The sequence below is a fragment of the Centroberyx affinis genome, unplaced genomic scaffold (genome assembly GCF_046629955.1).
Source record: "Centroberyx affinis isolate AG114_WGS23_722 - 3 ecotype Tasmania unplaced genomic scaffold, CSIRO-AGI_Caff_v1 ptg000485l_1, whole genome shotgun sequence".
NCBI lineage: Eukaryota > Metazoa > Chordata > Actinopteri > Beryciformes > Berycidae > Centroberyx > Centroberyx affinis.
In genome coordinates this window covers 384,641-401,084 of record NW_027279141.1, presented here as the reverse complement: position 1 = coordinate 401,084, position 16,444 = coordinate 384,641, and the positions used below count along the sequence as shown (strand labels likewise).

Here is a 16,444-nt window from a genome sequence, read left to right as displayed (position 1 = left end):
GGTTCTCAGTGTTAGAATGTGCTGTATATTCTTATAGAGCCGCACAAGAGCTAGAAGGGAGTTGACTCTATTAAAAAGAAACTACTAACTTACTCTGACTTCTGTTCATAATGCAATAGACTTTCACTTGCACTTTACTTTCTTTTTTCAAAACCCAAACACACTTAAATATACACTTACTGTGCAGCAACTATTGAACTTCCATTGTGTCTCTGCAGATGCTTTTCTGTGAGTCAGGACGACTCCATATTTTCTGCCGGAGGCCGGGAGGCTTCCCACCAGCAGAGTGTGGTGTTTTGGAGCAGGGCAGGTGAGAAATCGATATCCAATCTCAACAGGGATAAAGAAAATGTCTTTTTCCTCTAGGCTCCTGCTGAGCTCAATGAATCAATTTGTGAAAAAAAAAAATTCTGGACCAGGTCTAACTTCGGTTCAAAAAGGGCAACCAATACGAAAGTAAAGGGCAATCACCCCTGGTGTAACACAACCAGTTGTGGGTTCATGTAGAATTCACATCTGAAGTTTCTCAGCGGTTGGTGAGGAGGCTGATGACTGACAACACAATGACAACACATAGGAATGCATTGTACAGTGTTTCGGGACTACTGAATAGCTGAAAGTAACACGCAGCAGTCTAACAGAATGGGTATCAAGTCAGATCTCACACAGTCAAAAATGGCATAGCAATTTGCCACAGACTTTGACCTTTGACCCTCGACTGGAAGCAGAACCACGACCTCTTGATCGCAGTGACCTCATCACTTTGACAGCCACTGTCTGTGAGAAACACAAGCGGGAACCCTGACACTGTGTGTGTGTGCATGTGTATGTCTGTATAGATGTGTGTGTGTGTGTGTGTGTGTGTGTGTGTGTGTGTGTGTGTGTGTGTGTGTGTGTTTGCAGTAGAGAGGCTGGATGTTTGGCCTCTCTGAGGGCTCGGTGTCACTGTCTGGACAGAGTCAGCAGCTGTTATTATGTGCACACACACACACACGCGCGCGCACGCGTACACACACACACACACACTCGGAGCAGGGATCAGATTTTTATTATCACAGACCCTGGAGGGCAGGGATGTAAATCTTTATACTTGCCCCTTCCCCCTTAATCCCCCTTTATACCCCCCCAGACGCTCCCTCCGTCCATCCTCACCCTCTTACCCCTGCTAAAATAATCCAGTGAGGTAAGTGCCCGAGGCATCCTGGGATGAGTATTATACAGACTGTTCCCTCTCTGCCGAGGAGCGTCAGAGTCAGAGCAGGAAAGCATCCCAGCTCCAGTACAGGATAAACCACACAGCCTTTCATACCAGCTCTGCCACCCGTCATCTAGAAAACCAGGGGATACAGGTAAGGAGTACAGTGTGGAGAAGCATGGGCTATTTAGGTGCAGTGGTACTTGTGGTACTTTACTCTGTGGTACTTGCTATGGTAAAATGAGACTGTTGGTGTGGAAGCCAGTGGGCCTTATATGGATAGTTATTAGGTTTAATTCTGGTTTTGCTGTGGCATGGCACTTTTGGTTTTCTAGTTGTGAATAAAAATGATGCCAACAAAGCATTTTAATGTGAGAGACTTAAAGGAATAGTTCACCCAAACATGAAAATTCTGTCATGTCTGTCTACTCACCCTCATGCCAAATGAATCACAGGTAAAATTTGTTAGTCCATATAACACACAGGGAGGTTGCCAGCTCAACTCCGTAGCAGCCTTCTCCAAAACAACTGAAGTCAATGGGGACCTGTTCTTTAGAGTTCCAAAACAAAAACAGCCAAACAATCACACTGTGAAGAGAAAGACCTATACACCATTATTTGTTGCAAATCAATCAGCTGTAGTTAAGATTTGCACTAAATTATGGTGTAAATATACTGTAGGTCTTTTTGGAACTCTGAAGAACTGTTGTGCTGGCAATCTCCCTGTGTGTTATATGACAAACTTCACCTGTGTTTCAACTGGCATGAGGGTGAGTAGATGACGACAGAATTTTCATTTTTGGGTGAACTATTCCTTTAATCAAAGTATAAACAAAAGGTTTGATCTGTCCCATAAAGCCAAAACACAGGGATGGACTGGTGTCATTTTGTCACACTCTGTGAAAATAACGGAGCTCTTAATACCAGGATTGGCAGTATGTGATAGCTAAATATAAAAGTTTAAAATGCATTAGGAAGCTGACAACGTTTTTTTTATTATATTTGCAAAGCTTATTTGAGTCAATAGGTCATACTGTTTGTTAAAGCATGTGTATAGGTGAAACTGATTTGCTGAAATAAATCATGTATTAGATGGCAGTAGTGTTGTACAATAATCAAGAATTTTAACTAATCCCCATAATAATTCATATAAAAAATGACTGTGTCCATCAGAGGAAGATGATGATGATGATGCAGTCAGGGGTGGATGACCTGGCCAAGCAGAGGATGCTGCAAGCTAAGGCTCTGTGCAAGGAGGTCAGGGGAGGTAAGTCGACTCTATTTGGATCGGATAAACTGCATTGATTTTTTTGGTCCCACATTAGGGGCACAGAACGGACGCACAGGGTACAAAATGTTTGGAAGTAAACTAATATACGATATTACGTCAACAACTTGGTTCCCCCATGTGTGTATTTACACTGATATTCAAACTGGCATAGCTTGTCATCACAGCCGGGGCTGTCAGATGTAATTGAGCCAAACATCAAAGTGTGCTAGACCGCTGCCTGAGGACACATGGGAGTGCATGACACCCAAATCCCCAGAGTGCCAATGTTGCTGAATTTCTCCAAACATTCCACTAGGGACAAACCCAGTTGCTCTGTTTGTTTTCCACTGCTGTCTGCCAGCTAGTCTTTGAAACAAGGTCCCCTCAACTCAGCAAAATGTGACTCCCACCAGTGAATTTTACACAGGCTCATCAAAGGCAGCTCCTAAAGGCTGGCATATGCTCGGACTTCTCCTAACCCTTATCATCTGCGAGAAAGAAGGCCATCCGTTCTTACATGAGCTCTTTCATCCAAAGATCCTATTTATACGGCCAGTTACCCATGCAACCCTGGACCACAACAAACATTACACACCGCTCTACATCATCTCCGAGGCTATTTCAGGCCACAACACGAGCAGAGACACAGAGACCCTGACTCAAGGCTGTGCGGATTCCATCTAAGTGATGATGCTTAAGGGTGGGCTTTATTATATCAGTTGTCCCCAGTTGACAGTAACAAGAAATCTCGATCATCTCTGAATACATAAAAACAGATTAGAGAGACGTGATACGCTGCCAAAACAGGTCTTTAATAGTCTGTCTTCCATATGTTTCCAAACATTTGAAACTTGTTGCTGTCATTGTCTTTCTATCTATAACTGAATGTCACGATATATCATTCTCTCTGTGCATAGTGCATGGAGTCATCTGAGGCCACACAGCAAGAGAATCTGAACTCCAACAACAAACTGTCAGTCCATATCAGTGTAGTCGTGTAAACTCAGAGGCAAATAGATTTCTCTACTTTGACATTGCCATTTTGAGTAGGGATATTCAGTGTAACCGCTTATCAAGGTACCTCCATTTATGTGCCAGAGGGTTTCAACCTGGGGAAGAAGATCAGCGTTCCAAAGGACGTGATGATGGAGGAGCTTAACCTTCCATCTAACCGGGGCTCTCGCATGTTCCAGGAGAGGCAGAGGAGGGTGGAGAAGTTCACCCTGGAGAATGCCGCCAACAGCACTTACAACAACAACAACGTAAGGAACAAACAGACAGGCAAGCACACACAGCACATACCGACTCTGCATATCCACTGAACTAGCTGCAGCCTACACCCTGAAAATCATTAACCTGTCTGCCTGATATGTAGGCAATGCATATTAACGGCTTGTTAGGGTGCTGGATTTATGAGACTGCTGTGATTGATGGCCAAATGAAATCTGGAGTGTCACTTCTCATTTTCTGCTGTGCTGTTTCTTTGGAGTACAACAAGCAGTAGAAAGTGGAACATCTTACTAATTGTATCTACAAAATGTGTTGTTGCATCGCAGAGTTGCAAATACTTCCCACCTTGATGAACGAACCACAGATAAACACTGACCAAGTGTCACCAGACAGCACTATCCATTACCACACAATGAAACCCACAAGAAGAGCTGTTAATAAACTGTTGTGCTTATTGCTGAGCAAATTCAGTCTAACTCTGTCCCTTCCCCAGGTGCATCCAGAGGCCACCCCCCCCCCTCAGACCATCTCACAGCCACAGAGAGGAAAGGAGAATCAGGCTTTCTCTATCCCGGGTAAGCATAGCCTGGTCATCAACCTACAGAAGACTGTAGCAAAGAAGGGCAGTCCCGACGTCCTCGCTCCAGGTAAATGATAATTCAGTGAGGGAAGGATTGTCACAGGCTGCCACAAAGCACCGCAATAGTTCACCGCAAAACCACTGCTTGGGCAATGCCAATGCCTGGACAAGGCCAATGCTTGGGCAATGCTTGGTCATTGTATCTCATTTTCATCTGCTGGTATTGACCTTATGTACTGTCAAATAAACTGACTTTGTGATTAGCAGTCCCAGGAGGATTTTCTAAAATTGTGTAACTTGTCTGGAAGTATGTAGAACACAATTATCTACCTTTGTTGAATGCTTTTACCTGCCTGTCCCGACAGTAGACTCTGTTGAGTCTGATTGACAGTGAGCTAAGCTATGTTTATTATATTGGATTCACACTGAGATCTAATTACTGTAGCTGCTATTGCTGCCAAGACTGACATGAAAACAAGTATATGCAAATTAGTCCTGTGTGTGCTTTGTTAGGCTCAGTTATGAAAGGCGTTGCCTTGTTTTTAGCTTGATGGTATCACATTTTTGAGGTTATCCAATGAGTTTTTAAAGGGTTTCAAAAACCCAAGGGTTGTGAAATTTTCTCAACCCATAGAAGACCATGTAATCCTTAAATTGAATTTAAAACGTGACTTTTTTTCTGCCAGGGTATTCTGGCCCTCTGAAGCAGATTCCTCATGAGAGGTTCAATGCAACAGTGATCCCCAAATCCTACTGTTCCCCCTGGAGGGAAGCTCTGGCAGACAATGAAGAGCTCTTCACCTCCCTCAGTGCCCAGCTGCCCCAGCCCCCAGAAAGACTACAGCCTGCCAACTACAGGTGCTTCAACAGGTAAAACCCGGCCTTCATCCTTCACTACTCAGTTCATCCAAATAGTTCAGATGAGGCTGCAGGATCACGGAAACTACCACAAGAAGGGAATATAAGGGAATATAACAGCATCTACAGATGTCAACGGTCCATCGATGGTTAAAGAGAACTGATATCTCCACCAGTTATCACCGCCTGATCACTTATAAGCACAGGCTGTAAGACCATCCATCTTCAAATAGACCCTCAGATGACCAAACCATGTCATCTATCACAATCATCTCTTAAATTAAGTTCCCTCGGCTCCAATCCATGTTTTCACGGTGTTTGAAAATTAATCCCGTCTCTGGCTTGCACCTCCTTGGACTATGGCTGTGCGATGGCTATTTTAACCCCAGCTCTAGAAAGATGATCTACTGGGGGCCTGCGTGCCTTTCAACCCCCACAAGACAGATTGCGCACGAAGGAGAATCACTTTTCCCATGGCACACAAGGGATTGCATCATACCAATGAGGCGCTGTGCAGAACAAAGGTTAAACTTGGGCAGGCGGAGAAACAGAGAGAGCGTGTGCGTCAGTGAAAGAGAGACTCGGACATAACTTAATTAGGTTACTGTCAATCACTCTGTCTGTACCAGCTAGTCAGTAACTGTACCCCCCATGGATGGATCAATTTACCCGCTGAAGATTATCATTATGAAATTATGAAGCCTTAATTAAGTCTGAGCTCAACTGATGGTCAGGCAGACCAGACCACACATGCCAAATAGACGAGGTTGCGTTCACCACGCGCTCTAACCTCTTAGCCCACACCCAGTTTGAGTCATCCTGAATCCCCGGTGGGTTTCTGCTATTAACAGGAGCTTGAAATAAGTTAGTGATTACTAGACTTTGCATTGCATTGGATATCGTGTATCATCTAAAAGCTATCGTCTAAAAGGAAGGAGTGTGAGATATATGATACGCAGGGTAATGTTCCACAAGCAACTTTAAACACAAGGCATATGCCTCCCCACTTCAGCTATACCCCAACAGTCAGATCTAAGTAAAACTGAGTAAAAGTAAGGTCTCTTCTCTTTCTCTCTCAGATCTGCCATGCCATTTGGGGGTCCCATGGCCAGCAAGAGGGTGACCCAGGTGATCACCTTTGAGGCAGTGGAACCCCAGAATCTGCCAAGCATCAACCTGAACCGCATGTCTCGACGGCCCAACTTCAACAGAGCACCCAAGGGATGGGGTATTGGCTACTGCCCTGAATCTAATGAACTGTGAAGAAGGCCTACAGCTGACCTATGACCCTCAACCTCCCGTGATCTTTGGAAGGCCACAGGCTAAAGACTGAGGCACTGACCTATGCTTGCTCCTCCCCTCCTCCAAAGACGCTGCCTCTGTTAGTCAACGGGTGCTGTAGGGAAAAAAAAGACTTGTCCATGATATAATGGTTTGCTACTGGAAACCCAGCGGAGGCCAACTGAGGACATCTGAATCAATCAACAGTTAATTACCAATGCTGTGTCCGGGACAAGGCCACCCCAGGCCGCTTCTTCGGACAGATGATCAGTCTTATGCCTCCTTCTCCCGCTGCCTTATCATCACTCTCTCACTGCCGCAACATCCCTCCTTTTTCTCCCTTCATCTCGCTTAGCCATCCTCACACTGTGGCTCTCCCTAACTAGACTGTGTTCTTACACAATAGTAAACATATGAATATTTATGAATAATATGCACTCTGAGATGAAGAATGACAAGATGGCAGTTTTAATGACACAAATTAATACAACATTTAAAGAAAACCTTACAATAAACTAAGTCATCATGTTGTGGAATATTAAGATTATATCAAATAAAAAAGTCAATGTAACTGAAAATTAACATGTCTAAAAAAATGCTCCTCAGAGATCATCTCAGTTGGATTCTTTGCATGATGTGACAAGTAGAAGTTTTATCTTGAGTATACACTGCCATACAGAGTATACACTGCCATACAGAATATACAATGGCACCAACCACAGGATCCCTTTAAAACCATAGGGATGCAAGGTGAATACCTGGTCACATTGGGCAGTATGCTAATGTTTGATATTTAAGTTGTTTACCATTTTAAGTTCCACTGCCAAGAAGCTGTTCTAGTACTTGAGTGAGTGAACTGAGTAGTTAGGAAGTCATCTTGTAAGATCCTGGTAGTGGTCTTTCCAGACACACAGCTGGTGCTTGTTCAGTCCATTCAGAGCACTGCATGTAGCATAACAAATCAGACATGATCTTGTCAAAGATAGCTGTCTTTTCTATGCAGTGTATTTCTACCAGAAGTAATCTGTAGATTCTAGTCCTACCCACAGTAACATAAGTGAAACCTCCTCACTAGGTTTGACATGGGGAAGCAAAGCACAGGAATGACGCCTAATCACAGTACAATTTCACTCTAGCTGCTAATCGCCATGGCGTGAGCCGTGTGCAGCGTGGGCACCCATGCGCTGTGGGTCCTGGGAGGGGTAGTGGATGTGACCTGGAGGTCTCATGCTCATGGGAGGAGGCATAGGAGGGGCCATGGGACCCATGGGGTGGAACATCGGAGGGCCAAAGCCTGAAGGAGCAGAAGAACAGGGAGAGATTATTGTAGCATCTAGTTGCTTCTTATTCTCACAGTAGGTGAGACTACATGACTAACTACGTGATAAACATTACTTTTTCACAGTAGGGCTGCATAACTGCATAATAGCATATCACTATTTTAGTTTCCACAATGTACTTCCCAGCATTAAACTGTATGTCAACAGAAATTACATTTAATCAGTCAGTAATTCAAACATTTCATTAGAAAGCTGCATCTATGAAACCAAGATTAAGATTCTACCTGGAGGGGGTGGGTTGATGCCGGGGGGTGGGGGCAGAGCAATGTTCATGACAGCAGGAGAAGTACTAGGGTCCAGGTTGAAGTAGTTTGTAGGAGCCTCTTCATCTAGAGCTGGTGGTGGAGGTAGAGCTATAGCACAAATGGAACAGAGTTAGACATTATGTATTAAGGTGTACAAAGTAAAATAATTATTCTAATTTCATTACTTTCCAACCTTAGAATAGTCAATCACAATTGACCATTTCTCTTTTCAAAAACTTTTGAAACATTCTACCAATGGGGTTGAAATCGATGTCCATCTTTGGTTGTCTATTGTGATGTCATTCCCAACATTTAATGATATTGAGAGAGAAAGATAGCATGTCAACATCAAGTACTACTTTAACAAGAGATTAAACCAATGTCACATGGCTAACTCCAACATACACACAGTCCCAACTCCACCTGGGTTGGCAGACTCACCTCCAGGCAGTCCAGGCACAGGGTCAAGTCTGGTGCCCATCTCACTGACCCCATCCTTGATGGCCTCCTTCCCTCTGGCTGCCTGAGACCTAGACAGATACAGCATATTAGAGTCACAAATGAATGACATCAATAAATTAGACACATGGCACTGAGGATACAGCAGGGAGTAAAAGGCTTTCAAAACTCACGTCAGAAGCCGACACCCTGACGCTCGGCCTTAACAGACTAGATCAGTCACTCACCTGCCCCACTTGACGGTGAGCCTCCGTCCGTTGATGATGAGCTTGTTGAAGGACTTCTCAGCGGCCATTTCTGCTGCCGGTCGTGTGGCAAACTGGATGAAGGCACACTGCTGCCTCTGCACTATGGTAATGGTGCGAATCTCCCCAAACTGGTAGAAATGATTCCTACAACAATACAGATACATACCAAGGGCCCCAAAACTTTAGAGTCCAAGTCCCAACACCTTGAACAATATTCCTTTTATGAGAATGAAAAACTATGACTGCTACAAAATAGAGTAAAAGCTAATCTAAATGGCTAAAGCAAGTTGTAAAAGAACTCCTCATGATAAAATAGAAATCCCTACTTGAGATCTGCATCTGTGACGGTATCTCCCAGACCCCCTATGTAGAGGGTGGTGATGGACTTGTCATCCGGTGGGTCCAGACGGGGCATGGTTGAGGCCCGCTTCAGCAGCTTGTCAGCTACTGGGTCGTTGATACCGTAGTAACGGTCCTTTATGTTCTGGTCAGCTAGGGGGTCGTCTGGGTCTGTGGGCTTCTCGTGCCTGTGTGAAAAAGGGAACCAGAATGAGAAAATTATGTTCATAATACAAAAATTGTAACATCAGGGGAATTTACTGTAAAATCGAACAATAAGAAAATAGAACAGGTTTTAGTTCTGTCTATGGTAGTGGTTACTGGGGAGGGAAATGTAAAAGAGACAGACAAATGAAAACAAAAAAGATCAATATCCACCAGCCACTATGTCCAAACGGTATGTACATTACTGGCACCACAGCACCACCAAGTTTGACCCCTGAGACACTGCAACTGTCGGCTCTTATGTGACGTGCCACTCACCTGTAGGGGCACTCCTCGCCTCTCTTACACTCTCCCTTCACCCAGAAGGAGCAGATGTGTGGCCGGTTCCTCTTGTAGTATGGCGTGGTTCGGGCCAGTTTCAGCAACATGTCACTAGAGCTAGGGGCCTTACCCAGCAGGCCCACCGGCCGTGTCCCATCAGAATTGGCTATCTGAGGACACAGGGGTGCAAGTTGGCATGAGGAATCAATGAGAGCTGGGAATATCAATTAGTCTTCTCTGTTGTGGTTGTATGAGAAACAAAAGAAGCTGCAGTTATGTGTTAACATAACCTGCAAACATACCTCTCTCTCCATGTTCTGTGTGTAGTACTCTTTGTTTACATCTGACTTCGGAACATCATCTTTGATAGCCAGTCCGGTGTCTCGGACCTGGATAGGCAAACCTGTCAAACACAAGGGTGACAAGGGGTTCAACTCATCTATCTGTTACAGTAGGCCAGAAACCATGTAGAGACAGATGGAGAAGAGAGAGTGATGTAACGGTCAGAAAGACTCACCATACTCCAGGTCAAGCAGGCATGTCTGACAGACATTCTTCATCTTACTGCAGGTCTGACAGACTTCTGTCTTCTTGAAACGCATGCGTGTCCCTGGACACCAGCGGAACACGGTGAAGGGCCGGGCACAAATCTTATGGGACAAGAACCACAGAATTACAGATCAATATCCTTACTTCTGTCACATGCCTTAGTGTGTTCAAGCTAAGTTATGATATGTGGTGCATTAAGTATTAGAGAAAAATATACCTTGCATTCTTTCCCATATTTCTCCTTGGTCTGTGACAGAAAGCATGAACAAATTTAAACCCACACATCCACTTGTGTCTTATCAAAAGTATAATTTGTGCTGAATTTAGATAAGAATTAAAGTGTAGTTAATGCTCACTCACCATACGGATGTAAGGGTTTTCTCCCAAACATGTCTGACACAGAATTGGGAAGTCCTGAGAGGAAAGGGAAAAAACTCATTTTGTAAAAAAAAAAAAAAACACCATATCAATTCCTCAACCTGTGCTGTGACTTTTCTGAAGCCACGCTCCTAGCCTACATTCTCCGTTTCACATTTTATTGTTGGCACCCTGGCCAAATTACAAGTGTGAATACAGGGAGTGCTATGAGGCTTACTAGCTCCAATTTTGCCATCTGTTGGAAGATGCAGTTTCAGTCCAAGTGCTAGTTGCTGAAAGAGACCTTGCCTTCTTCCATTCCACCTACCTCATCAGACAGCAAGAAAACTAAATATAAGCAGCTCTTACAGCACAAACTTAGACTGCATAGCCTGTCTAGGGTTGCAAAGTTTACACTCAAGTGTATCTATAAAACCAACATTGACCAAAGACCCTCTTGTCTCATGGCTCAAGAGAATAACTTGATTCATGGCCTTTTATGGTAGACTAGTGGAGCCATAGCCCTCTAAAGTGGCTCGAAAACGCAGTTGCTTGCTGCTCAGGTATATTATACAGAATAAAAAACCACATGGCAAACACACCAGACGCCTTAATTTCAGCTAAAATTATGAATTATTGGATTAGTTTGTCAGTCCCCTGCGCTTTGACGTGTTTGCAGCAACCACAGCTGAGGTAATAAACAATTGACTGTGTGCAGAGCTGGGAGCTGTTTACAGCGCAGAAAATGACCCTCAGGCACTTCAACAGAAGAAATTAAAAGCTATATTTAAGGTGTGACCTGTCTGGCAAGCGGGCTTATTCGTTTGCTATTCGTGTGTAAGGTTTGATTGTGCTAACCAAACCTTAGTTAGCTTTTATATGATTTTTTCCATAGTAAACGTCGTACAAACTAATACTACCAACTTGTCGCAAGACGATGTGAGTAACTGGCAGCTTTCACAAATCACAAGCTGTTAATTAATGTCAATCTAGTTTTAATAACGTTAGTTAGCTAGTGCTAACGTTAGCTTGGATCAAACAATAAATGGTTTGGTTAACAGTTAGCTAGGATAGTTTGTTGGAAACCTAAGCAAATATATTCTGACCCAGTTCCATTGAGACCAAAATAAGCTTGAATGTTAGATACGTTAGTGTTTGTAGCTAGTTAACGGTAATTTACAAAGACATTGTAGAGATAGCAACCACGCTTCCGCTAGCTAACATCACGTTAGCTAGGTACAAAGCAAATCGATCAGCTGATTGCTGAACCATATTTACTAACAATATTGATTTTGTGGCATGTAATTGAAAATCGCCAGGTTTTGGTCGTACCTCACTGACACTATGTAATAACTTTGATGTTCATTAAAACGTACCGCGTCTTCCCAGTTCTGTCTATTGTAGGTGTTAGCTCCTAGGGACGTCGCCATTTTGCAGAGTGCCGGCCAAACAACAGCGTCAACCAAGAGTTGTCAACCCACAATGCAACGCGCGAACCAGCCACGTTTCACCTTGGGGTGTCGCCCTATTTCAAGAAATTATCAATTTTGTGAAACACTTGGCCTAATTATGAAAATTACAGGTAAAATAACGTACTGGCTGACAAATAGCCTATGCTGTATTATGAAGTGACTGTAGCAACTGCAGCATTGTGGTATTTATTGCTTTGCCTGGCTATGTTTGTGTAATATACCTTGGAAAAGAATGAAGCATCAGAGCAAATAGAGGGAAAGGGAGAAAATAAATGGTGTTTGTCCTGTCTGCGTGTGTGTGTGTGTGTGTGTGTGTGTGTGTGTGTGTGTGTGTGTGTGTGTGTGTGAGAGAGAGAGAGAGAGAGAGAGAGATGTGTGTGTGTGTGTGTGTGTGTGTGTGTGAGAGAGAGAGAGAGAGAGAGAGAGAGAGAGAGAGAGAGAGCTCATGTAAGCCAATTCTGTGGGCCTAGTCCATTTAGAGTTTAGCTATCCACCTGTTCCCGCTCAGGTCAGGATGTCTTTGCTGTGAAAAACTCCAATTAGTGGGGTGACGGATGTTTGAGATTACGGATCAGCACTAATGGAGGTGTAAGCCCCTAATGTTTATTTAAGGTCTGGGAAGAGACTGTATGAGTCAATAGGGGTTAGATACAAACCTAAAGAGCTGTCATTTTTATTCTAGTCTAGCTGCCATTGAGGAGGTCAAACAGGAAGACCTAAATATGTTTGTATTGTCATTCTGGAGGGGACTTCGATTGAGTCAAGAGTCTAATTAAGATTACTTCAAGGTAATTATATTTTGCACTGTGCTCATCAGGTGACATTGCTTATTGATCATTTTGCTGCTGTGGCTATAGTGCAATGAGAAGAGAAAGGTCAGTTGAAGACTCTATAGGCCTCCACCCCTTATCCCCCCCCCCCCCCCTGTTTGTAGGACACACAGACTGTCTGTCTGCTTTGTGTTCAGTGGGACACCAAAGTAAACTCTCTGGGCGTTGACTCCTCTGTCTTTAATGAGTCGTGTGACCCTGTCTCCCCTGTCATGTGATCTGGATGAGACAGCCAAAGCTGTTTTGAAGGACGGCTTTGTCTTGGGTTTAGCCCTCCCATAATCAAAATCACCAACCTCATGTGTCACAAGGTCAGAGGAGGTGTAGGTGCACTTCCCCTCTCCTGACAGCTGCTCCACATTTTTGAACCTATTTCGGAAGTTTTTTATTCTAACAGTGGTGAGTTGGTGACATCTGTTCCTAGTGATGGACTGTGAGAGACAGCGGGACAGTGATGCCTCTTAAAAACTCAGCATGTATTTATTATCATGTAAGTGTTTTATTAATATTTCTTTGTAGCATTCAACCCATTCCACCCTGAAACTGTGATTGGTAAAGTCCAGACGTTGCTGCCCACTCAATGTTTTTGGAATATATGCTATCAGTTTCTTTGTGGTTCCAGGATGAACCACAAGCAATGGAAAAAAAACGAAAAAAACTGGAGTAAAAGTATAGTATTATAGTAATAATTGTATAGCAGGAGGATAGGCCTGCTATACAAATATCAGAACAAAACTATATGTCCCTAGATAAATATTATAGGATTATGATAATATAGGCGATAAAAAATATAACTCACTATTAAGTAGGCTACCAAAGACATACTACTATAAGTCCCTATAGAAATATTATAGGAATATTTAAGTGATTCTTCATTAGGAAATGTAATTTGAACTTGAAGGCCCACTATTGTTTTGTAGCCTACTCATCTCTCCTGATGCAAAGCTTATTACACAAATAAACACCAAATCTTGTCTTAGTAGATAATCACGACTATTATCTGTAGGCTACCTGAGCTCTTGTCCCTAATTACAAAAGAGCTACAGTAATCCTGTAATACATTTCAGAGCAATGGTTTACAAATATCACAGCAAAACTAAGTCTTTATAGAAATATTATTGTAATTTTATAGTAGTATAGGAGATTAAAAATACCACAAAATACTGAAGACCAGTTCTAAACTCAGTAGGCCTATTGAAGAGCACATATACAGATAAATCCCTATAGGGCTATCATAGGAATGTTCGAGTGATTTTTGAGTTGTTGTTATAGCATTAATTTATGCGCATATTATCAGAGACAAAAAACGTTGCGCTGGTGCCTCCTATCGACAGTTATGGGCTACTGCCGGAGCACAGCAGAAAGAGAGGGACATTCTCAGATTTCTCCCAGACGAGTCCGCTGTGCCGCTTCCACATCGGGGCCGATGGAAAAGCAAGACGACGACATGCGCCCAGCGTGCTTGAATCCCGCTTTCAATTCAGCCGGCCTCCGTTGTCCCAATTTCACCTAGACTCGGAAAAGGTGAGTGCATCGATGCAAGTAACATCGTGGTGTTTTGCGCACGTTGCTATCTAGACGACCGAGAGCCCCGCTCGGTCTCCCAGGCCGGGCTAGTGAACGCTGTCTGGCGCAGACGGCGAATGCGGCCAGTTTTCGGCCTCACTCTCCCCTGGCTGGAAACACAAGCCCCGGGATATAGTTGAGTCTCCGTGCAGCTTTCTGCTCGCCCGTGGCAGCAGGCGAATCTATTGTTGAAGCGGCTCCTGTCGAAGTTGTGGCTCTGGATAACGTTGTGTCCGTCCGTGCTGGTCTGTGATTTAATGTCGGAATTCCTTTATCTAGCCAAATCCCGTAATGCAGCCCAGTACGAGCGAGAGCCAAGTAACTTGTTTTTGTAACTTTGTAACAGCTGCGATGTATAGGGCTTTATCGAATGCTCGTGCCAAGTTAGCTTTAACAATTTGGCAACATTGTAGCAATTTACCAACAACCGTTATGGTCGAAGTTACCATTCGTGAAGTTATCTGTCCCTTACAATGAAGGACAGGAAAGGCCGAGAGATTCTGTGTGCAAACTATCATTAAAGGCCAATACGACTGTCTGTAGCCTAATCTAATAACGTCTCACATGACAGTGGTGGAAAATGATCACTAGGGGAATTCAACGATTGTTGTACTCAATGAGTCCAAATGATTTGGGGAAACTTGGGTTAATTATTAGCACAATAGACAGGCACTGACTGTGTTTTGATAGTGACACATCAAACCATTATGTGTCTACGTGTAGAAATCAGCGGTAGACTAGTTATTACAAAATACAAATTGTATAATAGTCCTCCTCAGTAATATTTTAAAACCAGCTGCTCTCAACCATAAAAACTCCATTGTTGAAAAAGATTTGTAACGCTGACTGTGGCGTACCGTTCCCCAAATTAGGTTTCGAGAAAGTAGGGCAGTTTGGGTGCACAGACTTCAAAAGAAATCACAATGCATGCATTCAGCTTTAATTGTTTTAATTTGTTGTTTATGCGTGTCTTGGTGGCTGTTGCATAATGCACCAATGATGCAGTGCCTTTTTAATGTGGTCCATGTCTTCACTGTATCAGTCTGTCTGTTGCTGTTTGTGGTGTAATATGGAGCAAATGTCCTTCTCCACCAAGATAGCTGCATCTATTAAATACTATAAACATTTGACTCCCCTCGGTAGGAAAAGGGGCAGTCCAGACCTGCCCGAAATCTATTGCCTTGGGGTGTGTGCGCGTGCATGCGTGCACATATGTGAGTAAGAGATTAGTAAAATCGAATGACTCACACTCAGATCGTGTTTGGCAAAGTGGTAAGGACTTTCCCTGCATTTTAGCCTCAGCTGCAGAAAACATTCTTGTAACTAAAGAGCGCTGTGCTCCTTGTTTTATGTATCATGAGAAAGTTATTTGACCATTGCTTCACATTTTTGTTGTCCCCAAACCATGTGTTGTTCATCAAATGTTGTCCTGTGCATTTGGGGAAAAAAAGCAGGGCATATTCCATTTGCAGATTAGATATAAAGAAGAGTGTGATTGCTGTTGTTTTTCTCTATCAAATTTGCGGAGAGTTGAATCTTGCCTTGCGTTGTATTTATCTGTGCCAACTGTTTGTCTGGTTGTTCTAACCCTCCATCTGACTGCTCCCACTGGCTGCCAAACATGCTGTGATCTAGTGCTTTGAGTTGATGAAGGCTGCTGCTGCTGCTGCCGCCACCATTTGATCATATATCAGCATTTCTTCACTTAGATATGCCTCTGGAATGCCGTGACTAGGTTACATCACCGCGACATATACTTTGAGGTTGATAATATAGGCCTGACAGTGTATGACAGCTTGTGTCACCGATCAGTGTTTGGCCGTTTATCAGTAGGAGACATGATCACAGACGATTCATCATTTTAGATTTAGGTCTGTATGGGGAACAGTAAGATATTGTTGTTTGCTGTCAGTCGTTATAACTTGAGTTGTTGTTTTTTTTATTGCTGCCATTACACCATCCCTACATACATTACAAGGCATTTTGATGAGAATCTGATCGTGCAGCAGTAGGTATCCCGTTGCATGTAATGTTATGCAAGGTAACTGTAGGCTGATGGGAACTGCAGTGCCCAACAACATGCCAGCTCTTGTATTTTTCCATGTCAGTGCCCCTTGGAGCCACACTCAGTGTGTGGGG

The 16,444-nt window shown here is 43.5% G+C and overlaps 3 protein-coding genes across 5 annotated transcripts in view; 2 read left to right on the top strand and 1 right to left on the bottom strand.

Moving 5' to 3' along the window:
* The first annotated feature begins 1,225 nt into the window (after positions 1-1,225).
* LOC139642474 (myozenin-2-like) lies at positions 1,226-6,723 on the top strand. 2 transcript variants are annotated; one of them, XM_071517314.1, is made up of 6 exons: positions 1,226-1,349; positions 2,369-2,462; positions 3,564-3,727; positions 4,189-4,270; positions 4,962-5,145; positions 6,213-6,723. In XM_071517314.1, exons 2-6 carry the CDS (start codon positions 2,375-2,377, stop codon positions 6,394-6,396), a joined length of 702 nt encoding a protein of 233 aa, XP_071373415.1. In that variant the 5' UTR covers positions 1,226-1,349; positions 2,369-2,374; the 3' UTR covers positions 6,397-6,723. The 2 variants fall into 2 exon arrangements, with proteins under 2 accessions (XP_071373415.1, XP_071373414.1); XM_071517313.1 differs by having other exon boundaries at positions 4,189-4,342.
* Positions 6,724-6,859: 136 nt separating this feature from the next.
* On the bottom strand, positions 6,860-11,878 carry rbm22 (RNA binding motif protein 22). 2 transcript variants are annotated; one of them, XM_071517312.1, is made up of 11 exons: positions 11,814-11,878; positions 10,441-10,494; positions 10,298-10,327; positions 10,049-10,181; positions 9,830-9,934; positions 9,529-9,697; positions 9,033-9,233; positions 8,686-8,850; positions 8,441-8,529; positions 7,979-8,107; positions 6,860-7,708 (listed from the first exon to the last, which is right to left on the bottom strand). In XM_071517312.1, the coding sequence occupies exons 1-11, from the start codon at positions 11,865-11,867 to the stop codon at positions 7,554-7,556; spliced, it is 1,284 nt and encodes a 427-aa protein (XP_071373413.1). In that variant the 5' UTR covers positions 11,868-11,878; the 3' UTR covers positions 6,860-7,553. The 2 variants fall into 2 exon arrangements, with proteins under 2 accessions (XP_071373413.1, XP_071373412.1); XM_071517311.1 differs by having other exon boundaries at positions 9,529-9,701; positions 9,834-9,934.
* Positions 11,879-14,167: 2,289 nt separating this feature from the next.
* Positions 14,168-16,444, top strand: part of ndst1a (N-deacetylase/N-sulfotransferase (heparan glucosaminyl) 1a) — a 37,430-nt gene continuing 35,153 nt past the window's right edge. Inside the window, exon 1 of the mRNA XM_071517300.1 lies at positions 14,168-14,263. The gene's annotated coding sequence lies outside the window, so the exon portion shown is untranslated. The remainder of the gene's footprint in view (positions 14,264-16,444) is intronic.